Source organism: Anomaloglossus baeobatrachus, chromosome 6 (genome assembly GCF_048569485.1).
Source record: "Anomaloglossus baeobatrachus isolate aAnoBae1 chromosome 6, aAnoBae1.hap1, whole genome shotgun sequence".
Lineage (NCBI taxonomy): Eukaryota > Metazoa > Chordata > Amphibia > Anura > Aromobatidae > Anomaloglossus > Anomaloglossus baeobatrachus.
In genome coordinates, this window is record NC_134358.1 from 43,905,259 (window position 1) to 43,930,581 (window position 25,323).

Consider the following 25,323-nt stretch of genomic DNA (forward strand, 5'->3'; position numbering starts at 1 on the left):
CGCACCTTTGACACGTCTGTGAAAAACGTGCGTGATTTTCACGGACGTGTGAAGGGGGCCTAAAACTTACTGAACAGTGCCCATACACAGCAGAGGAAGTCAGCGGAACCTGTCGATTTGGTGGGAATGGCCAGCTGCCCGCTGTGTACGGGGATATCTGGAGTTTCTCCATCAGGTATATCATATTTCAACATCTGATCCTTTAGGCTTTTTGAGAGAAAAAAACGATCACCATATGTATCTGGCAAAGATTATTCTCCTCTCCCTATTGTGTACACATGCATGTTGGCCTCAACTGAGCATGTATGCGAATAGGGCACTGGCTGGATCCAGCAATTCTGTCCGGCTTCAGAGCAGCGATTACAAGCTGTATTGGAGCGAGCTTGTAAGCACTGCTCTTCTTGCCTAGAAAACCAGCTACCTTTGATAGACAGCCAAGGTGGCCGGTCACTTAGCAGTACGAGCAGTGCATAATATTAGAAATCCCTCCATTCTTAAAGCTAATCTGTCACCAGATTTTTGGTATGTAATCTATGAACACCATGATGTAGAGGAAAAGAGAACCTGATTCCAGTCATGTGTCATTTAATGAGCTGTGTATTGCTGTTTCAATACAATCAGTGTTTTAGCAGAAGAAGATAGATATCATTGCAGGTGTCTCGTGCCTCCTGATCCAACCCCACCACCACCAATGAGTAGCAGCTTTCTGTCAATATACAGTGTACACAGAAAGCTGCCAATCAGTGGTGTGGGCGGGGTTATACACAGCTCAGCATTCTGAGCTGTCCTACATCTGTAGAACACTAAGTAACTTTGGCAAAGAGAAGTCGTAAACTTCATAAGTCAACTCTTTGGTCACTACCGAGGACATAGCCACCACCACACTGAACATATGGGATTAAGTATAGCTAGGGAGAAAGAAACTAATTATAACTGGAAGAAAGAGAGAGATGACGCTACATCTGACCCTCGGGTGTGGACAGGTAATTATAGCAGAGAAATGCTTGAGAAAAATACAGCAAGACTGAGATTCGTTTACATAGAGGGGGAGAACTGCCTTCCCAGGTATAAGCTTCCTCTCATCAAAGCATCTTTTGGTAGCAATCTGTCTCTGGTGTTCAGATATGAATATTGGGGTTTGTATTGATTTGATATTTATGGGAGGCACGTTTTTGGTATCACAAACCAGAGGTGAAGAACATGCATATTTTTATATAATGGGGTGCTTGGGACATCAGCCCCAAATTAAAATGGGTCAGCTGTATGACACTATTCATGACATGTTTCATATCCATAGAAATGTAAAATCATGATAAGAAACATGACTATGATATCTTCCGCTTGAGATATCCTGAAACTTGGGGATCTCATAATTTTCTGGAGACTAAAGCCACATCCTATAACCAGCCCTGTTATAAGTCACCACAGCTGAGGTATGTTGGTGTGACTTGTGTTAATAATAGCAAATGCCAAATTATGATCTTTGTTCAATCCCCAGAAGATACATTGCTGTGTAGGATTGCTCCATGTTCCTTTGACGGTTTTCCCTTCATAAGTCTGGACCATTTCTCTGACCCAAGTTTAGTAATTTTCTTTTTGTTATTCTTTTTTATTCTATGTAATTGTATATGTATATTGTTTTGTCCCTTTGTAACATCATTTGTATATTTTTATAAACACTGCCTACTTTTCAGATTAAATATATAAAATTTAGCTTAGTTTCTCTTGCTTTATAAACCACATCCCCGAAGCCATGCGCTACCTGTGTCCAATCTGCCTGTAAAAGGATTGGTGGTTGCAGCTAGTAGTTTTTCTTGGATTATTGTGGAGCTTGGCAGATACAGTACATCCCTGGAATCAGGGTCTATGTCCCTACATCATGTTGCTGTCAGATGACCTGAGAAATCATGCTAAAAGAGAGGCTTTTTAATACGAAGTAAATGGCAAAGATGCTTGTTTTTAGAAGGTCTATGCAATTTTAGCCATTAATGATGACGAGAAAACCCTTTTAAGTTAGTTTTTTAGATAATAGTGTCTCATTGTTCCGAGGTTAAATTATATTTCATGGAAATATATGACGGTGTCACACTCTGGTCAGGAGAACCTCGGCTAGTCCGTGCATTCTGGTCCATGCATGGACAGTGTTGCATGCACATCTGAAAGAGTGCTTAGCCGTTCCATTTTCAGCGGGTTTGCCTTCATTAGCTTTGATCAATTATAAGCATTATAGGCCGACAAACAATGATGGCGACAGAACCATCGCTAATACAATTGTTTTGGGCCCATATATGGCCTCATGTTCTCGGCAGCACATCATGGCATCATGTTCTCGGCAGCACATCATGGCATCATGTTCTCGCATAATATGGCATCATGTTCTCAGCAGCACATCATGGCATCATGTTCTCAGCAGCACATCATGGCATCATGTTCTCGCACATCATGGTATCATCTCCTCGGCAGCACATTATGGCATCATGTTCTCGAAAGCACATCATGGCATCATGTTCTCGGAAGCACATCATGGCATCATGTTCTTGGAAGCACATCATGGCATCATGTTCTCGGCAGCACATCATGGCATCATGTTTTCGGCAGCACATCATGGCATGTTCTCGCACATCATGGCATCATGTTCTCGGCAGCACATCATGGCATCATGTTCTCGCACATCATGGCATCATCTCCTCGGCAGCACATTATGGCATCATGTTCTCGAAAGCACATCATGGCATCATGTTCTCGGAAGCACATCATGGCATCATATTCTTGGAAGCACATCATGGCATCATGTTCTCGGCAGCACATCATGGCATCATGTTTTCGGCAGCACATCATGGCATGTTTCGCACATCATGGCATCATGTTCTCGGCAGCACATCATGGCATCATGTTCTTGGCAGCACATCATGGCATCATGTTCTCGAAAGCACATCATGGCATCATGTTCTTGGAAGCACATCATGGTATCATGTTCTCGGAAGCACATCATGGCATCATGTTCTCGGCAGCACATCATGGCATCATGTTTTCGGCAGCACATCATGGCATGTTCTCGCACATCATGGCATCATCTCCTCGGCAGCACATTATGGCATCATGTTCTCGGCAGCACATCATGGCATCATGTTCTTGGCAGCACATCAGCGCATGATGTGCTACCGAGAACATAGTTACCTAACTATGTAACTATGTTCTCGGCAGCACATCACGGCATCATGTTCTCGGCAGCCCATCATGGCATCATGTTCTCGGCAGCCCATCATGGCATCATGTTCTCGGCAGCCCATCATGGCATCATGTTCTCGGCAGCACAACATGGCATCATGTTCTCGGCAGCACATCATGGCATCATGTTCTCGGCAGCACATCATGGCATCATGTTCTCGGCAGCACATCATGGGATCATGTTCTCGGCAGCACATCATGGCATCATGTTCTCGGCAGCACATCATGGCATCATGTTCTCGGCAGCACATCATGGCATCACGTTCTCGGCAGCACATCACCTGTTTACGCAAAGTGCTGCCAATTATAATGACTTTTTTTACCAGCATAAATAATCCAATCACCCAACAACTGAGCATTTTGCTCTATCGTTAGATTCCGGCACGTATATAGCCAGATAATAGGGAACGAGCATTTCTTTGAGCGCTCGCTGAATATTCTCCATCCGCAGGCCGCCACACATGTTGTTACCACATCTTTTAGCCTTTGTTTGATGCATAATTGAATAATGTGTGGGTTTTTTACAAGGAAAACAAGACAATTAATCAATAAGAATCGGCGCACTGCGAGGATAACCAATTATTGACCTGGTTTATATGAAAAATGGGACGTTGGACGCTGCCTTACCCAACAGAGGTCACGTCAAAGGGCCCCGGCTTCCATAATATCATGGGGCGTATATGGCATAAAGATCATTAATCTATGTATTTTACAAAAATCTTTTAGTCTTGATTGATCATAAAATCTATGTGATCAATGAGAGAAGCAAAGTTTACTAAACAAACAGTGAAAGGGCCATAGAAGAAACGAGGGCCATAGCAGAGAGTAAAGAAAATGGACACCTTTGGAGGCCATTTGTTTTACTTAAATGCATGTATTTTGGCTAAAAAAAAACATTTTTGGGCTCCATTAAAAGTATTTCACTTTGTGCTTTCTATAGAATTTGTGTGGCACTGTCTACTAGGAGTTAACTGAGAATCCATCAGTGATAGAAAGTTAAAAAGAAATCTGACATCTAATAGAGTACATGGAGCCCGACCCATGCATCAGACATTCACTGTATGATTTCACCCAGATATGTTTAATTCTTAAATTGAAATGCCAATTGGGAACCAAGCTGCATGGGAGGCAATACGGACAGGGGGATCCCGGACGACGTCTCCCTGTCAATCCCAGAGACTGTGTGGGGAAAAGCCGCTGGAGACCCACCTGTCCAACTAGTCTTCCACGTGTCTCAGTATATGGCAGCTTTTAAAGTATGTTACTACAAGAGTCAAAAATGGCTGAAATCACTCAGCCAGTTTCTGATACATGTATAAGTGTGGCACTCCAGTGGTTCTGGGAGCCACAGTGGCGCTGTTCTCATCACTGGGGGCAATGCCATGCTTGAAAGCAGTGGGGAAATCTCTGCCAGGTACAATAACATGCAACACCACTTCCTCCTCCGGACCAGTAGGGGGAGCTCATAACCTGTGTTGAAGGGAGCCTCTCTGGACATACTTGTGGCGCCCTGGACAGTTCACTAATCCACACAACTGCAGGGTCACGCTCAGGATACAGCAGCAGGGAGGTGCACACTATGTTCAGGTAATGCCTTTACCAGTAACAGGATTAACTCTTTTCTTATCTTTCCCTGCTGTTTACGCTTACATTGTCTGCATATGAACTAACCAAAACATACATTTACATCCCTTATAGGAACCCTCACTTTACTCTAAAATATACAAAGGAGAGCTATACCTGAAGGTAGTACACATTTTTACCTGCATATTTCCTAATCCTCTTCCCTAATCCTCCTTCCTAATCCTCGATCCTATGCTGACTATATGAGAGGTTTTTTTCTTTAATTATTGAAATCATCAATGATATTTGTTGAAGCATATGATAAAAACCCATATACAAAACAACTATATAGCCATTTAATTTCAGTAGAGATGGATATTTTATTGCTTGTTTATCTCATGTTCTCATTTAGTGCCTTAAAATCTATTCTAGAAATTTCTTTTGCACTTACCATGACTTAACATATGGGGAAACCATTATCAAAAATGTACATTAAATCCTTTAAAAAAATATGTTAACTTGCACATATTGTATATTTATGTATATATTTGTAAATATGTATGAGTGTATTTATGTACTCAAAGCTTTTTTTCTTTTCCTTCTTAGCGACTACGTGAACAAGGCTATTATTAGCCGAAACGTAGGAATTGGTCGCAATAAGCTTAATGATCTCTCCTATGTAAATAAAAATATTTCACTTGCAAAAAAAACCATAGTGTGCAGTGTATCTATAATTAATGTTTATTGGGAGCTACACCCGTACACTTGCACCTTAAATTGCTGAGTAGAGTGCACGCCTTTTTTCTTTGTTTACAGGTACTGCAACAACACACCCCACACCCCGGTTAGGTACAACGAAGTCAAACACAAACCCTTGTTGCCTCCCTCCAGGGGCTGATTTCCACACCAGGTGGGGCGGAGCCAGGCGGTTGGCTCCTCCCACCGAGGAGTTCACAGTCCTGGAGGCGGGAAAAGAAGGGCAGATAGTAAAAGAGGAGTGTAGAGAGAGAGTCAGGGAAGCGGTAGTGGAGGAACTGACTGGCCGTGTCCGGGTACGTGGCCCGTGCACCTGACAGCAAGGTTGGCAGACGGTGGTGACCGTCTGCAGGAGAGGCCGATTGACGCACAACTGTAAGGACCGGGGACGGGCGGTGGCCCGCCGGTACCGGTTCGGAGAGCGAAGAGAAGCCAGCACCATCCGGCAGGGCCTACGGACCCCGACCAGGCTAGGAGTCGCCGTTAAACCAGTCAAATCCGTCAGCGACGGGAACCTCCGGGGTTTCCCAGCAGTAAGGACCCGACTGAAGGCAACCGTCCAAACCGTGAGGGAGAGAAAGCTACCGCCAGAGCTAGAGCTCCCAGGGCCAGAGCCTGCAGGCAAACAGGGCTCCCTTAGCCAACCTACCGCTGGGGAGCGGGTTACCGGTGGGAAGCCATCGGGGCCGAGAACATAATAATGGTGCAGGGAGAGACAGTTACCGCCAACCTACCGGGAGTGACCGTCGCAACCGTCTGTGGGACTCGTCCATCCAGCCGTTTGTTTTACCAGAGACTCCGTGTGCATTACTGGCTGAGTAAGTACCACCGTGCCGTCTGGCACTGCGCTGCCCCGCGACCCTGCACCTGGCCAGGCCCCGCAATCCACCAAACAGACAACAACCCGGGCCCCGGGACTACCAAAATCCCCCTACCCATTGAGGGGAGAGAAACATCTCAGCTGCTGCCTGTCATCGCTCCCGGGATCCCCATACAGAGCAGCGGTGGTGCCCCAACCTCACCACACACCGTGGGTGGCGTCACAAACCGACATCCCAAACCCCAACAAACCACCCTTTCACTCACGGGCGAGGAGCGCCGCTCGAGTCCCCGGATCCGGCCCACCGCTCGAGCCACCGAGCAGCAGCAGTAACAGCGCCGGACCTGAGCGTGGTGAGCGCAGTGCCCCGCCGCCTGCGACAACTTGGCGTCACGAACAGGATCCTACCGTTCTACCGCCTGGTGGAAGTGCGCCTTGTGTCCCGCCGGAGGTGTCCGGCTGAAAATTTTCGAGAGCCGCCATATTGGGCGCGAGAAGTCCCCGCTCGAGCGTCTTCCCGAGCAGTGGAGGCGCGAAAGCCAAAGCTTCGCCCCTGAAGAGGAGGTGCCAGAGAGACGCCAAGGGGGCACGGATGGCGTCTGGCCGCATGTAGACCGCGGCTATAAAAGCAGGGACGCCAGGACCCTGCGGCCATCTTTTGGTTCCTGGAGGAGGCCGCCGCAGCGATGCACCATCCGACGAGCAACACCGTAGACCCCGCGCCCGGAACCGCGGCGTGGGTGGAGGTCCGGACCTCTCAGCTGCATAACCGACTGCAGATCCGAGTGCAGCTCCTCTTGGAGGAGTGGGAGGCCGACATGTTGGACGTGGTGGCGGCCATACGGAGACGCGAGGTGGAGGAAGAATTGGACGAGCGGGTAAGCGATCCACGCCCCTGTAGCCCTATAGGGTCGGCCATCGTGGCTGAGGAGCCCGGTCTGCGACCGCTCGCCCTGCTGCCTCCCCCGCTGCCCGTGTTGGCTGCTGCTGCCCCGCCACTAGGCCCGCTACCACCGCAACCGGTAGCAGTACCCTGCCAATCCGCCCAGGCGGACCGACCTGCAGCCGAGGCCCGTGACCGTCCCGGAACTGCTCCCCTGGCAGATACCAAAAGCCGAGTCCGTTAGCGGAGATGCCCCGGAGGCACACCCAGTGACCGTGCCTAGGCCCGCGCCGACTCCGACAGCCTGCCCCGTACGGGAGAAGATGGAGGTCAAGCGGGAGAAGCTCCCTGCACCCATCCCCCACGCCTCGGCTGAGGCTGCGCCGAGTCGTTGCTGCAAGGCAGCGCCCCAGGCCATGACACCGTGGGACCTCCCTCCCCGAGCGCCAGTCATGGGCAGCATAAAGGAGGTCTCACGGGGTCCGATCCGTGCGCAGGGGCCCGCAAGAGCCCCTTACTGGGACAGGGAGCCGACACCGTTGGGCCAAGAAATCGCGGAGAGAGAGAAGAGGAAGGCAGAGCTGGTAGCCCGCACGATAAGGGAGAAGGAGAACCTCCGCAGGGCCACTTTCCGGGTACGGGGCCCGAGGTACGAGGGGCAAGTGAGGAGGTTCGACATCAGTAGGGGCTACGGCTTCATTTTTAAACCGGGCCTGGAGGCCGAAGTTTTTATAGCCCGGAGGGACGTAAATGACCACCTGCCGGAGGATCACCCAAGCCGCAACTTGCTCCCCGGTGACCTTGTAACCTATACCCGGCACTGCGGGGAGAGGGGCTGGTTTGCCCTGGACGCTAGGCTGAGAGGAGGCCAGGAACCTCCGGCACAGACCCAGCCCCCTCCCCCGCCAGATGGAGTGGATCTAAAGTGATGGCAGCGGCCCTCCGCTGCAAGTTGTCCCCGTTGGGACCACAAGCACCGTTGTGTGATGTTCTTGTATGTTGTTGAATGTACCAAATGATAAGAAGAAGCAATCAACCGAACTGTGACCAGATTAGCACCATGATTGAACCGGCCGTTGCCGGCAATTAGTCCCCGTTGGGACTGTCTGCACCGTGTGTAAGGAACTACTTATGCACAAGCCCGAGAACTCGCAGGGCAACCACAAACTTGTGGCGTGTAAATAAAAATGTTGGCTTGTTACCGTGATCGCCTCCGGAGAGGCTGATTTGGGAGGATGGGCCTGGAGGAAAGGGATGGCCCAGGCCCGCCACTACCGTAACCGGTGGCAATCCTCCGGGGGTCTGGGGTCCCCCATGGACGTGGGTCCCCTGAAAGAGACTGTACCCGCTCGGGCAATTTAGTTCTGGACTGGGGAAAGGGGTGTTGCCCACTTCTTAGGGGCAGCATCAGGGCCAGGTTGTTTGGGCGGGGGGAGAGCAGAAGCCGTACCGTTATAAAATGTTTGTGATTTTACATGTTTTACCGTTTTTCTACCTTTTTCAGTTGTGAAAATAAAACTGGTGATGGACGAGTAGCCCGTGGATGGCCTGCGTTTAACCAAGGGGGAATGTGGCGCCCTGGACAAGCCAGGACGTCACAGGTACTGCAACAACACACCCCACACCCCGGTTAGGAACATTGAAGTCAAACACAAACCCTTGTTGCCTCCCTCCAGAGGCTGATGTCCACACCAGGTGGGGCGGAGCCAGGCGGTTGGCTTCTCCCACCGAGGAGTTCACAGTCCTGGAGGCGGGAAAAGAAGGGCAGATAGTAAAAGAGGAGTGTAGAGAGAGAGTCAGGGAAGCGGTAGTGGAGGAACTGACTGGCCGTGTCCGGGTACGTGGCCCGGGCACCTGACAGCAAGGTTGGCAGACGGTGGTGACAGTCTGCAGGAGAGGCCGATTGACGCACAACCGTAAGGACCGGGGACGGGCGGTGGCCCGCCGGTACCGGATCGGGGAGTGAAGAGAAGCCAGCACCATCCGGCAGGGCCTACGGACCCCGACCAGGCTAGGAGTCGCCGTTAAACCGGTCAAATCCGTCAGCGACGGGTACCTCCGGGGTTTCCCAGCAGTAAGGACCCGACTGAAGGCAACTGTCCAAACCGTGAGGGAGAGAAAGCTACCGCCAGAGCTAGAGCTCCCAGGGCCAGAGCCTGCGGGCAAACAGGGCACCCTTAGCCAACCTACCGCTGGGGAGCGGGTTACCGGTGGGAAGCCATCGGGGCCGAGAACAAAATACCGGTGCAGGGAGAGACAGTTACCGCCAACCTACCGGGAGTGACCGTCGCAGCCGTCTGTGGGACTCGTCCATCCAGCCGTTTGTTTTACCAGAGACTCCGTGTGCATTACTGGCTGAGTAAGTACCACCGTGCCGTCTGGCACTGCGCTGCCCCGCGACCCTGCACCTGGCCAGGCCCCGCAATCCACCAAACAGACAATAACCCCGGGCCCCGGGACTACCAAAATCCCCCTACCCACGGAGGGGAGAGAAACATCTCAGCTGCTCCCTGTCATCGCTCCCGGGATCCCCGTACAGAGCAGCGGTGGTGCCCCAACCTCACCACACACCGTGGGTGGCGGCACAGACATCCCAAACCCCAACAAACCACCCCTTTCACTCACGGGCGAGGAGGGCCGCTCGAGTCCCCGGATCCGGCCCACTGCTCGAGCCACCGAGCAGCAGCAGTAGCAGCGCCGGACCCGAGCGTGGTGAGCGCAGTGCCCCGCCGCCTGCGACAACTTGGCGTCACGAACAGGATCCTACCGTTCTACCGCCTGGTGGAAGTGCGCCTTGTGTCCCGCCGGAGGTGTCCGGCTGAAAATTTTCGAGAGCCGCCATATTGGGCGCGAGAAGTCCCCGCTCGAGCGTCTTCCCGAGCAGTGGAGGCGCGAAAGCCGAAGCTTCGCCCCTGAAGAGGAGGTGCCAGAGAGACACCAAGGGGGCACGGATGGCGTCTGGCCGCATGTAGACCGCGGCTATAAAAGCAGGGACGCCAGGACCCTGCGGCCATCTTTTGGTTCCTGGAGGAGGCCGCCGCAGCGATGCACCATCCGACGAGCAACACCGTAGACCCCGCGCCCGGAACCGCGGCGTGGGTGGAGGTCCGGACCTCTCAGCTGCATAGCCGACTGCAGATCCGAGTGCAGCTCCTCTTGGAGGAGTGGGAGGCCGACATGGTGGACGTGGTGGCGGCCATACGGAGACGCGAGGTGGAGGAAGAATTGGACGAGCGGGTAAGCGATCCACGCCCCTGTAGCCCTATAGGGTCGGCCATCGTGGCTGAGGAGCCCGGTCTGCGACCGCTCGCCCTGCTGCCTCCCCCGCTGCCCGTGTTGGCTGCTGCTGCCCCGCCACTAGGCCCGCTACCACCGCAACCGATAGCAGTACCCTGCCAATCCGCCCAGGCGGACCGACCTGCAGCCGAGGCCCGTGACCGTCCCGGAACTGCTCCCCTGGAAGATACCAAAAGCCGAGTCCGTTAGCGGAGATGCCCCGGAGGCACACCCAGTGACCGTGCCTAGGCCCGCGCTGACTCCGACAGCCTGCCCCGTACGGGAGAAGACGGAGGTCAAGCGGGAGAAGCTCCCTGCACCCATCCCCCACGCCTCGGCTGAGGCTGCGCCGAGTCGTTGCTGCAAGGCAGCGCCCCAGGCCATGACACCGTGGGACCTCCCTCCCCGAGCGCCAGTCATGGACAGCATAAAGGAGGTCTCACGGGGCCCGATCCGTGCGCAGGGGCCCGCAACAGCCCCTTACTGGGACAGGGAGCCGACACCGTTGGGCCAAGAAATCGCGGAGAGAGAGAAGAGGAAGGCAGAGCTGGTAGCCCGCACGATAAGGGAGAAGGAGAACCTCCGCAGGGCCACTTTCCGGGTACGGGGCCCGAGGTACGAGGGGCAAGTGGGGAGGTTCGACATCCGTAGGGGCTACGGCTTCATTTTTAAACGGGCCTGGAGGCCGAAGTTTTTATAGCCCGGAGGGACGTAAATGACCACCTGCCGGAGGATCACCCAAGCCGCAACTTGCTCCCCGGTGACCTTGTAACCTATACCCGGCACTGCGGGGAGAGGGGCTGGTTTGCCCTGGACGCTAGGCTGAGAGGAGGCCAGGAACCTCCGGCACAGACCCAGCCCCCTCCCCCGCCAGATGGAGTGGATCTAAAGTGATGGCAGCGGCCCTCCGCTGCAAGTTGTCCCCGTTGGGACCACAAGCACCGTTGTGTGATGTTCTTGTATGTTGTTGAATGTACCGAATGATAAGAAGAAGCAATCAACCGAACTGTGACTAGATTAGCACCATGATTGAACCGGCCATTGCCGGCAATTAGTCACCGTTGGGACTGTCTGCACCGTGTGTAAGGAACTACTTATGCACAAGCCCGAGAACTCGAAGGGCAACCACAAACTTGTGGCGTGTAAATAAAAATGTTGGCTTGTTACCGTGACCGCCTCCGGAGAGGCTGATTTGGGAGGATGGGCCTGGAGGAAAGGGATGGCCCAGGCCCGCCACTACTGTAACCGGTGGCAATCCTCCGGGGGTCTGGGGTCCCCCATGGACGTGGGTCCCCTGAAAGAGACTGTACCCGCTCGGGCAATTTAGTTCTGGACTGGGGAAAGGGGTGTTGCCCACTTCTTAGGGGCAGCATCAGGGCCAGGTTGTTTGGGCGGGGGGAGAGCAGAAGCCGTACCGTTATAAAATGTTTGTGATTTTACATGTTTTACCGTTTTTCTACCTTTTTCAGTTGTGAAAATAAAACTGGTGATGGACGAGTAGCCCGTGGATGGCCTGCGTTTAACCAAGGGGGAATGTGGCGCCCTGGACAAGCCAGGACGTCACAGGTACTGCAACAACACACCCCACACCCCGGTTAGGAACATTGAAGTCAAACACAAACCCTTGTTGCCTCCCTCCAGGGGCTGATGTCCACACCAGGTGGGGCGGAGCCAGGCGGTTGGCTTCTCCCACCGAGGAGTTCACAGTCCTGGAGGTGGGAAAAGAAGGGCAGATAGTAAAAGAGGAGTGTAGAGAGAGAGAGTCAGGGAAGCGGTAGTGGAGGAACTGACTGGCCGTGTCCGCAGGAGAGGCCGATTGACGCACAACCGTAAGGACCAGGGACGGGCGGTGGCCCGCCGGTACCGGATCGGGGAGTGAAGAGAAGCCAGCACCATCCGGCAGGGCCTACGGACCCCGACCAGGCTAGGAGTCGCCGTTAAACCGGTCAAATCCGTCAGCGACAGGTACCTCCGGGGTTTCCCAGCAGTAAGGACCCGACTGAAGGCAACCGTCCAAACCGTGAGGGAGAGAAAGCTACCGCCAGAGCTAGAGCTCCCAGGGCCAGAGCCTGCGGGCAAACAGGGCTCCCTTAGCCAACCTACCGCTGGGGAGCGGGTTACCGGTGGGAAGCCATCGGGGCCGAGAACATAATACCGGTGCAGGGAGAGACAGTTACCGCCAACCTACCGGGAGTGACCGTTGCAGCCGTCTGTGGGACTCGTCCATCCAGCCGTTTGTTTTACCAGAGACTCCGTGTGCGTTACTGGCTGAGTAAGTACCACCGTGCCGTCTGGCACTGCGCTGCCCCGCGACCCTGCACCTGGCCAGGCCCCGCAATCCACCAAACAGACATTAACCCCGGGCCCTGGGACTACCAAAATCCCCCTACCCACGGAGGGGAGAGAAACATCTCAGCTGCTCCCTGTCATCGCTCCCGGGATCCCCGTACAGAGCAGCGGTGGTGCCCCAACCTCACCACACACCGTGGGTGGCGGCACAGACATCCCAAACCCCAACAAACCACCCCTTTCACTCACGGGCGAGGAGGGCCGCTCGAGTCCCCGGATCCGGCCCACCGCTCGAGCCACCGAGCAGCAGCAGTAGCAGCGCCGGACCCGAGCGTGGTGAGCGCAGCGCCCCGCCGCCCGCGACATACTGACCTGGAGGAGGGATTAGGGAGTAACAGGAAACCAGATCTCAGAACAGTAGTACACAGCAAAGAGAACGGTTGCTGTCTGAGAGCTGCTACCCAGCTCTCTAGGACTGAGCGCATTGAGCAGGACACCGGCATCCCAGGCTACTGGGTGCTAACGGTCCAGTAGTAACGTTGGAGGGCAGAAGAGTTCACCTCCTTTGGCCCACCCAAAATCCGGAGGCGAAGTGGCAGAGTGGGCTCCACCACAGGCTCATGCTACCCGTCAGGGGGAGGACATAAATACACATAGAAGAGGGACGCTGTGCGACTTCAGGCCACAGTGACCTACACCTGTGCCCAAAAGGAGGCTTTCAAGTTCCAGGCAGAGAGAAACTCCCCTGCTGCTTCCAGGCTGACCGGACCGCTAGCTCCTGGACTACACCAAATACTAGTAAAGGTAAAAAGAAACTCCAACCCGTGTCGTCCAGTGCTTGCCATCGCCCTCAGCCCTGCACCCCCAACATATTGTTCCATTCAACTATCAACATATCCCTGGGGCTTAGCTTCTCGTGCGGGAAGCAAAAGCATCCTAGCTGCAGTGAAATCTGCCCCAGAGGACAGCAACAGCAGCGGCGGCTATTACCCGGCCGCGTACTGCAGGTGGCGTCATGATCCTAATAGACTTTCCTAACCTCCATCCTCCCTACAGCCCTCCAATCCTCCTTCCTGTACGCCTCAGGGCAACGGAACCGGGCCAGGTCACCCCGTGACAACACAGAGGATCTGCGCCCTGTCCTGGCAATGAGTAGGTTAAAATACATAAACAATTAGTTGCCCTTATCTCCCTTCTTCTGAGCTCCTCCCAGCTGATTTATGAAATCAGCTGATAGGAGCCCAGCAGACAAAAGATAAGAGTTATAAACTCTCCTGTCAGAATAGTGCAATCGGGAAGAGGCGGGTAAAGCGCTGGGATTGTCACATCTAATGGTGGCTGCAGGCTGGTATTTTTAGGCTGGGGGGCCAATTAACCATGGGTCTTCCCAGCCCGATATTACCAGCCCCCAGCTGTCAGGCTTTATCATGGCTGGGTATCAAAATTGGTGGGAGCGCACACTGTTTTTTTTTTTTGTTTTTTTAAATTATTTATTTCAATAATTAAAAAAAATAAGCCGCATCCAGTTCCTCTTATTTTGATACACAGCCAAGAGGTCATGATCCAGGATCGGTATTCTCCACTCCAGAGTTTCCCAGACCTGGCCTGGTCATGTCAGGGGTTAACTCCCATCAGCCTCGGTCTGGTTTCAGGAGACACTATTCTGCACTTGCAATCCTGTTGACCAATATTGCCAAACCAAAGAGGGAAAATATATCAAAATTTCAATTGATCCCAAACATGAGGAACTGAAGAGCAAGATAGCCCAGGCTACCTACACAACGTAAACTAGAATAACCAAAATGCAAAAGAGGTAGCCGATAAAATGTAATAAATTTTATTGAGATAAATTAAAAATATTAAAACAAGGTGAACAACAAGTGGCTGATATGAACCAGCAAAAACAGCAGGAAGGAGGGTTGACAATAAATAAGGGATGGTTGTAAATAGTATCTGTTGCCCAACTCACATGCTACCAAAGATCAAATAGAGCTATTCAATGTTAATTACAAGTGTACATCAGAAGCTCTAGTATAAAGGGAGTAGGGCATGACAATACAATGTAATCACATATTATGGGAAATAAACAACCCAAATCTATTGCTTAACTTACCCAGTGGCATCTCCTCCTGCTGGCGCTGGCGTCCGTCCCTACACGTGTTTCAGCATAAGAAGCCTTCGTCAGGGGCTTCTTATGCTGAAACACGTGTAGGGACGGACGCCAGCGCCAGCAGGAGGAGATGCCACTGGGTAAGTTAAGCAATAGATTTGGGTTGTTTATTTCCCATAATATGTGATTACATTGTATTGTCATGCCCTACTCCCTTTATACTAGAGCTTCTGATGTACACTTGTAATTAACATTGAATAGCTCTATTTGATCTTTGGTAGCATGTGAGTTGGGCAACAGATACTATTTACAACCATCCCTTATTTATTGTCAACCCTCCTTCCTGCTGTTTTTGCTGGTTCATATCAGCCACTTGTTGTTCACCTTGTTTTAATATTTTTAATTTATCTCAATAAAATTTATTACATTTTATCGGCTACCTCTTTTGCATTTTGGTTATACTTGCAATCCTGTGTTGGTTATGGCTTTGCTCTGCAGCCTGTGACTGGCTCTGGTGAGATTTCCTGTTTGATCTGACTCCTTATTACCGTGCCCTGACCTGTACCCTTCCCCATTCGTCTGTCTGTCCCAGTCCCTGACTTCCCACTCCTGTCAGTTGTTTACCCATCCTGGTTCATCCTCCTTCCCGTGTTTGTGTCTCCTCACCCTCCGGTCTTGTTTTCTGTTCCCTGTGCCCTTTGTGTTTCCCTCTGCATACCTGATCTCCCGGCATCCGACTTTGGTTCTGTTTTCTGACCTAATGTTGATCCTCCCTTTGTAGTGACTTGACTTTCCTGGCTAGACCCTGACTGCTTGACTACTCTATTGCCCCCTGGTGTTTTGCCTGTGAACTCCCTGCTGAAGTTACTCTGCTGTACTTTAGCCTCCTTTCTGTTACAGTGTTACTTTGACTCTTCTTCACTACTCTGCTGCCACCTAGTGGGGAATATGCTGTACTACGTCTTACCAGCCCTTTGTACAGCGTGACACAAGATGAGCGCACGCCTGGGAGCTGCACCCTGTAGCCATATGCTTTATCTGTGCTGGGCATCATAATATGGGGGGACTCTAGGCCAATTTATTTATTTATTTTTACTGTACGATATACACTCGCAGACCGGTCCGTGATTGGAAGCACCAGACATGGTGTAACTCAGCATGGGGATGCGTCTGACTGCAACCAATTAGAGACGCCGGTGGGTGGAGAAAGCAGTGCATATGCATGAAGACTAATGTGCAGCCTCGGATATAAATGAGCGGCTGCGGAAGCAATTATAGCCGCATCGGAGCCTTGGTAAGTATGAAGCGCCGCTTGTACTCTTTTATTATTTTTTTTTTATTACCCAATTGCCAGAACTGGACCATTAATCGGAATTCCTTGAAAATTCCGGGCCCAGGCCTGGCACTCGGGTATGTTTGAAAATGCGAGGATCTGGATTTTAACAGTCCGAGTCAGCCCATCACTGGCTGTCATGTCCCACGACTTGGGAATTGTTCACTGTTTTGCATTACTTTGTATTGTCTTTTCTGTTACTAGGTTGAACATTTGAATTTCTTTGTATTTGTCCTCACTTTCTCCCTGTAGCTCTGTGATGTCAGTTTCCCCACCCTTCTTCTCCATGTAGTGTTTTACTACCAGCCATCTTATGCACATGTTGTTTGCTCTCCAGAGAAGAATTAAGGCCCCGTCACACACAGAGATAAATCTTTGGCAGATCTGTGGTTGCAGTGAAATCATGCACATATTGTTCCATTTGTACACAGCCACAAACCTGGCACTGATTGTCCTCAATTTCACTGCAACCACAGATCTGTCGCAGCTTTATCTCTGTGTGTGACAGGGCCTTTACTCTTTGTACCTGTCGCTTTGTCGTCAATACAAGATTTCAGTTAAAAGCATTAATCTTTTCCTGGAGTCTTCTTGCAATGGCAACTCGTGGCCGAGTTACGCTGTCTGAGGAATCGATATGAATGTGAGTACAGGTCATATGAAGGGCCCAGGAAGAAACAGTCTGTTCAGGCACCAATCACGTTCTACATATCCGTTGTCATGATCCATGCCGGCTTTTCTCTGCTGTGGTTACACCCAGCTCTGGCTTGGTCATGTCAGGGATTAACCTCCTTGCCTTGTTCTGGATCCCAGGACTCCATATATTGCCTCTCTACCTAGGGTTCAGTGCCAGTGATATTTCTGCCTTGCAGCTTGTATATTGGTTCTGGTGAGGGTTCCCGATCTGTTCTGCCTCCCTACTACTGTGTCCTGACTTGTACCCTCCCCCGTTCGTCTGCCTGTCCCGGTCCCTGACTTCCCGCACCTGTCTGTTTGTGTTTCCCTCTGCATACCTGATCTCCCGGCTTCTGACTTTGTTCTGTTTTCTAACTTGATGTTGATACTTCCCGTGCAGTGACTTGACTTTCCTGGCTAGACCCTGACTGTTTGACTAATCTATTGCCCCCTGTTAACTGCCTGCTGACGTTACTCTGCTGTACTTCAGCTGCCTTCCTGTTACAGTGTGACTTTGTCTCTTCTGTACTACTCTGCTGCCACCTAGTGGGGAATATGCTGTACTACATCTTATTACCCCTTTGTACAGCATGACATCCGTGAGTCAGAATACTAGTAAAGTTCATCTGGTTTACTGTTAAAGTGTCTCCTGGCTCACCTGGCTCTCTCCACCACATTAAAGTGGGCTTTACACGCAACAACATCGCTAATGAGATGTTGTTGGGGTCACGGAATTCGTGACGCACATCCGGCCTAGTTAGCAACGTTGTTGCGTGTTAAACGTACGAACGACCGCTAACGATCAAAATTACTCACCTTATCGTTGATCGTTGACATGTCGTTCTAATCCCAAATATCATTGCTGCTTTTGGACGCAGGTTGTTCGTCGTTCCTGAGGCAGCACACATCGCTATGTGTGACACCCCCGTAACGAGGAACAACACCGTACCTGCGTCCTCCGGCAACGAGGTGGGCGTCACTTTCTTTCGGCTGCTCTCCGCCCCTCCGCTTCTATTGGACGGGTGCCGTGTGACGTCGCTGTGACTCCGCACGAACCGCCCCCTTAGAAAGGAGGTTGTTCGTCGGCTAGAGCGACGTCGCTGGGAAGGTAAGTACGTGTGACGGGTCCTAGCGAAGTTGTGCGCCACGGGCAGTGATTTGCCCGTGACGCACAAATGACGTTGGCGGGTGCTTTCACCAGCGACATCGCTTCGTCTAAAGCAGCCTTAACACCATGGGGAATGCAACAGAACATCACTACAGAGAGGGGACAGTAATAGCAGCGTTAACCCCTGCATGCCCAGAGACTATTTGCCCTATCCAGTGTATGTGCGCGCCGAGCACCGCCACCACCATCGTTGATACACATGATCCGACCCTCTGCCCGGTGTACTGGGTATCCTGCGCACCACAAAGGGACAGAAAGTCTAATCTGCCTGATTCATGTTTCCCCCGTCACCAGATGTACCGGCACAATATTGCTAAAGAGTAATGAGCTGCGGAGAAGAAGTCTTTATAAAACCTTATGAGGTTCTATAAAGTAATGAAGACGCCGTTTAGGAAGAGCGTAATTACCTTTATGGACCGGCACGTAACTCTGCTTAATGAATGCGTATTATGGAGTCTGATAGATGTGTTTAATATAAAGCACAGAGGATCCGTGCGGTGTGAGAATCCTCGTAATATCACCGTTATATAACATTAACCTTGCCTTGTTCTCTGCTGCTCTGTGGATTCCAGAAGAGTCATTAAAAGTCAGAGCGGAAACTCCATTAAAGGTCGTCTCCCGGGAAAACTGCTCAGACATAGAAAAATGACTTTGACTTTTTTAAGGATTTAATTAAATGTAAGTGTATTTTTGGATTAAAATAATTTTTGCAATTGGGTTTCATTCAAAATTTTGCACCGTTTGCCTTCTTGTTGCACTGTGTATTACTGACTACAGAATGAGTTAACTGTGGTTAGGTCAGTGAGCTCCTTCAGACAGGAGAGGTTATAACTATGAGCTGATTCCTGCTGCCCAAATCACAGGAATCAGTCGCAGCCCGAATGCACAATTTTAGACAGGTATATCTTTATCTGAAATGATCCAAGGTTCCATAGCAAGTATAGTTCAGGCCGGAGACTACAGAGAGAGACCTGACTGCTCCGGTATTGTCGCCTGCTGGCATTTCCCTGAATTGCTCCATATGATTCACAGTTTTCTCCCTATGCATACACACGGGGGAGACCTGTCAATCAGCTTTTGCAGCAATGGGATCTGCAGACTATCATGCGATCAGGCTCTGATTCATGCTTCCAGGGTTTGTTCAGCATCAATTGAGTTCTTATTAAATGGAATCTGTGAGCAAATTTTTAATATCTCATCTGATGTAGGCAAAGAGATCCTGAATCCAATGATGTATCACTTACTGGGTGCAGCCATTCTGAAACAATCAGAGATTTCAGATTTAGGAATGCAGCAGAGCTAAGAAAGCTAACTCCGCCCACACCACCGCTGACCCTGCCCACACCACAGCTAACCCATGCACAGCACAGCTAACTCAGCCCACACAGCAGCTGATCTGCCCACACCACCGCTGACCCTGCCCACGCCTCAGCTAACCCAGCCCAAACCAATGCTGACCCATGCACAGCACAGCTAACCTTGCCCACACCAAAGCTGTCCCAGCCCACACCACCACTGACCACACCCACACCGCAGCTGACCCAGCCCACACCACAGGTAACCCTGCCCAGACCACCGCTAACCTTGCCCACACCACAGGTAACCCTGACCACACCCCAGCTAACCCAGCCCAAACCAATGCTGACCCATTCACAGCACAGCTAACCCTGCCCACACCACAGCTGTCCCAGCCCACACCACCACTGACCACACCCACACCACTGCTGACCCAGCCCACACCACCGGTAACCCTGCCCAGACCACCGCTAACCATGCCCACACCACTGCTGACCACACCCACATTACAGCTGACCCAGCCCACACCACAGCTAACCCTGACCACACCACCGCTGACCCTGTCCACATCACAGCTAACCCTGACGACACCAACGCTGACCCCGTCCACATCACAGCTAACCCTTTCCATGCACCGCTGACCCCACCCACACCACAACTAACCCTGCCCACACCACCGCTAACCCTGACCACACCCCAGCTAACCCAGCCCAAACCAATGCTGACCCATTCACAGCACAGCTAACCCTGCCCACACCACAGCTGTCCCAGCCCACACCACCACTGACCACACCCACACGACAGCTGGCCCAGTACACACTACAGGTAACCCTGGCCAGACCACCGCTAACCCTTCCCACACTACAGCTGACCCCACCCACACCAGGCTTTCCATGTACAGTTTTATAGACAGTGAGCTGCTTATCTCAAGAAGGGGTGTGGTCAAATTAGTGGCTGTAGTCCAGCAATGATAATCTCCTGGTGCTAAAACACTCATTACAAGTAAACAATAGCATGGAGCTTGATCAGAGGCCCATTTTTTAAATCTGTGTTTAACCTCTTCAGATTACATAGCAAAAACCTGCTGACATATTCTCTTTAATTCCGATGCAGCATCAACACAGGAGGAAAGAAGCATTACAAGGTGGTCATTAACTCCTTGGAGAAGCAGCCGGTATTCATTTTTTCACTTTCGATTTTTCCAAAAGTCATACATTTTTTATTTTAATCCGACATATCTCTATAGAGTTTGTTTTCTGCGAGAAGAGCTAAAGTTCGTTTTACCATATGATGTAGTAAATAAACCAGAAATCTATGTTGGGTTTAAAAACAACAATTCTGTATAGTTTTTTGAGGGATTTGTTATGTATGGTGGCTGGTTTTGTGTTGGACAAGCTGTTTTTTGTTTTTTTTTGCTGCTTCACTTTTTTTTTTAATTGGCATAAAAATACCCAATTGGTGGTAAAAATTCCCAGCGTTCAGACCCCCACTAACCCCCGATCACGTTAAGATAGGTGAGAACTTGTTTTCACAGGAAAACCCCTTAAAATTATTTCTAAAAATATAAAAAAATAAATAAAAATTTAAACAGGTTTTTTTACTAGTCCCCTTAGGAAATTTGAACACGTGACTGCTTGATTGCTTATACAATACACTGTGGTATTCCAGTCTATTGTAATATTACCAATATAGTAAGAAAAATTGCAAGGGAACAATAGGTAACAAAGACGCCCCCCGCCCTGAATCCAAACAGGGGTATAACACAGCGTTTAATCTTAAAATCAATCATCTGTTGTTTGCAGCTTCTCCCCTCACAGGATAACTGATAAATGCAGGACATTGGGGGCGCTTACTCTGATAGACCAGATTGCCAGGTGCCGGCGGTGCATGATGTCCACTTGAAGCCGGTGGATGTTCGATCTCGTACCCAGATGGTAAATTTTCAAAAATGGCTTGTGAGTACTTGCTGGAGCCCAGCCATAGGAAGACGTCTACTTTAGCCTGAACGCTCCATCCCAGACCTCTCTTGCCCGGGAGCTGTGGATACAGGGAATATTAAAAAGTGAAATATTACATTGCAGGAATTACCGGTGATGGAAATGTCTATCAGATCCTCTGCTCATTGCAAGAGTCTCAGTGATAGATAAATAGATAGTCAGATAGATAGATAGATAGATAATGGATAGATAGATAGATAGATAATGGATAGATAGATAGATAGATAATGGATAGATAGATAGATAGATAATGGATAGATAGATAGATAGATAGATAATGGATAGATAGATAGAGAGATAGATAGATAGATAGAGGAATAGATAGATAGATAGATAGATAAAAGGATGGATAGACAGATAGATAGATAGATAGATAGATAATGGATAGATAGATAGATAGATAGAGGGATAGATAGATAGATAGATAGATAATGGATAGATAGATAGAGGGATAGATAGATAGATAGATAGAGGGATAGATAGATAGATAGATAGATAGAGGGATAGATAGATAGATAGATAATGGATAGATAGATAGAGGGATAGATAGATAGATAGATAGAGGGATAGATAGATAGATAGATAATGGATAGATAGATAGATAGAGGGATAGATAGATAGATAGATAGAGGAATAGATAGATAGATAATGGATAGATAGATAGAGGGATAGATAGATAGAGGGATAGATAGAGGAATAGATAGATAGATAGATAATGGATAGATAGATAGATAAATAGATAGAGGGATAGATAGATAGATAGATAATGGATAGATAGATAGATAGAGGGATAGATAGATAGAGGGATAGATAGATAGATAGAGGAATAGATAGATAGATAGAGGGGTAGATAGATAATGGATAGATAGATAGATAATGGATAGATAGATAGATAATGGATAGATAGATAATGGATAGATAGATAGATAGATAATGGATAGATAGATAAATAGATAGATAGATAATGGATAGATGGATAGATGGATAGATAATGGATGGATGGATAGATAGATAGATAATGGATAGATAGATAGATAGATAGAGGAATAGATAGATAGATTGAGGGGTAGATAGATAGATAGATAGATAGAGGGATCGATAGATAGAGGAATAGATAGATAGATAGATAATGGATAGATAGAGGGATAGATAGATAATGGATAGATAGATAAATAGATAGATAGATAATGGATAGATGGATAGATGGATAAATAATGGATGGATGGATAGATAATGGATAGATAGATAATGGATAGATAGAGGGATAGATAGATAATGGATAGATAGATAGATAGATAGATAATGGATAGATAGATAAATAGATAGATAGATAATGGATAGATGGATAGATGGATAAATAATGGATGGATGGATAGATAATGGATAGATAGATAATGGATAGATAGAGGGATAGATAGATAATGGATAGATAGATAGATAGATAGATAGATAATAGATAGATAGATAGATAGATAATGGATAGATAGATAGATAGATAATGGATATATAGATAGATAGATAATGGATAGATAGATAGATAATGGATAGATAGATAGATAATGGATGGATAGATAGATAGATAGATACATGGATAGATAGATACATAGCTAGATAGATGGATAGATAGATAGAGTTGAAACCAGTTTACATTCACTCTCTATAAAAGCACATCTGCAAGTTTTTTCCTCTGCTCTCTATACAGACACATCTGCAGGTTTTTCCCTCCACTCTCCAAAAAGAAACATCTGCCGTTTTTTTCCCTCCGCTCTCTATAAAGACATATCTGCAGGTCTTTCTCACTATCTGACATGAAATCAGAATAAACCGTTCTCATTTTCGGTCAATTAGGAACTAAAAATTATTTATATTTGCCAAATGCCAGAATAATGAGAGAGAGAATGTTTTAAGGCATTTTTATTACTTTCTGCAAAGTCAAAAGTTTCCATACACTAAGGCGGGCTTTGCACGCTGCGACATCAGTAACAATGTGTTACCAATGCTGCAGCGATAGTCCCCGCCCCCGTCGCACGTGCAATATCTAGTGAAAGCTGCCGTAGCGATTATTATCGCTACGGTAGTTTCACACGCACATACCTGCCGTGCGACGTCCCTCTGGCCAGCGACCCGCCTCCTTCCTAAGGGGGCGGGTCATGCGGCGTCACAGCGATGTCACACGGCAGGCGGCCAATTGAAGTGGAGGGGCGGAGATGAGCAGGATGTAAACATCCCACCCACCTCCGTCCTTCTCATTGCAGCCGGCGGCAGGTAAGGTGAACTTCCTCGCTCCTGCGGCTTCATACACAGCGATGTGCGCTGCCGCTGGAGCGAGGAACAACATCGTACCTGTCGCTGTACCGGCATTATGGAAATGTCGGAGGCTGCAGCGATGATACGATAACGACGCTTTTGCGCTCGTTCATCGTATCAAAAAGGTTTTACACGTTGCGATATCGACTGCGACGCCGGATGTGCGTCACTTTCGATTTGACCCCATCGACATCGCACGGGCAATGTCGCAACGTGCAAAGCCGCCCTACGAGTACTATGCCTTTATACAATACTAGAAGGTGGCCCGATTCTACGCATCGGGTATTCTAGAATTTACGTATTGTGTAGTTCATGTATGATTTTTGTTTATATATATATATATATATATATATATATATATATATATATAGATGTTGTTGTGTGTAGTTACCAAGTGTTTGTGTAGGGCGCTGTACATGTTCTGGGTGTTGTCTGGGTGTGACGGGGGGTGAGAGCGGTGTTGTATGTGTGTTGCGTGTGTTGCGTTGTTTGTGGAGCGCTGTGTCTGTAGCGTTGTGTGTGTGTTGCGCGGTTTGTGTGTGTGTGGTGTGTTTTGGGGGGAGGTATGTTTTGTGCAATGTGTGTGTTGTGCGGTATGTGCGTATATTTGTGTGTGCCGCGGTGTTTGTGTGTTGGGTGTTGTGTGTGTGCAGCGTTGTCTGTGTGTGTGGGTGTCTGTGTAGGGCAGTTGTTTGTGGTTCCCAGTGTGTGTGTGTGTGTGTGTGTGTGGTGTGTTGTGCAGTGCGCGCGCGCGCGTGTGTGTGTGTGTGTGTGTGTGTGCATCAGCCTCTCTTCTCTCAGCCTACCTCTCCCAGCCTCCCTCCTCCCAGCCTCCCTCAGCATCAGCTTCCCTCTCCCAGCCTCCCTAAGCATCAGCCTCCACCAGCATCAGCCTCTCTCCTTCCAGCCTCCCCCAGCATCAGCCTCCGCCAGCATCAGCCTCTCTCCTTCTAGCCTCCTCCAGCATCAGCCTCCCTCTCCCAGCCTTCCCCAGGATCAGCGTCTCTCCTCCCAGCCTCCATCCTCCCAGCCTTCCCCAGCATCAGCTTTCCCCTCCCAGCCTCCCTCAGCATCAGCCTTCCCCAGCATCAGCCTCTCTCCTCCCAGCCTCAGCCTCTCTCCTTCCAGCCTCTCCCAGCATCAGCCTCTCTCCTTCCAGCCTCCCTCAGCATCAGCCTCCTCTTCCCAGCCTTCCTCAGGATCAGCCTCTCTCCTCCCAGCCTCCTTCTTCCCAGCCTCATCCTCCCAGCCTCCCTCAGCATCAGCCTTCCGCTCCCAGTCTCCCCCAGCATCAGCCTCCCCAAGCATCAGCCTCCACCAGCATCAGCCTCTCTCCTTCCAGCCTCCCCCAACATCAGCCTCTCTCCTTCCAGCCTCCCTCAGCATCAGCCTCCCGTTCCCAGCCTTCCCCAGGATCAGCCTCTCTCCTCCCAGCCTCCTTCCTCCCAGCCTCCCTCAGCATCAGCCTTCCCCTCCCAGTCTCCCCCAGCATCAGCCTCCCCAAGCATCAGCCTCCACCAGCATTAGCCTCTCTCCTTCCAGCCTCCTTCTTCCCAGCCTCATCCTCCCAGCCTCCCTCAGCATCAGCCTTCCGCTCCCAGTCTCCCCCAGCATCAGCCTCCCCA

At 50.0% G+C, this 25,323-nt stretch overlaps 1 protein-coding gene across 1 annotated transcript in view; it reads right to left on the bottom strand.

Annotated features, from left to right (window-relative positions):
• Positions 1-25,323, bottom strand: part of FER1L6 (fer-1 like family member 6) — a 242,150-nt gene that overhangs the window by 86,269 nt on the left and 130,558 nt on the right. Inside the window, exon 19 of the mRNA XM_075352889.1 lies at positions 21,248-21,431. Coding sequence (XP_075209004.1) covers positions 21,248-21,431 — 184 coding nt within the window. The remainder of the gene's footprint in view (positions 1-21,247; positions 21,432-25,323) is intronic.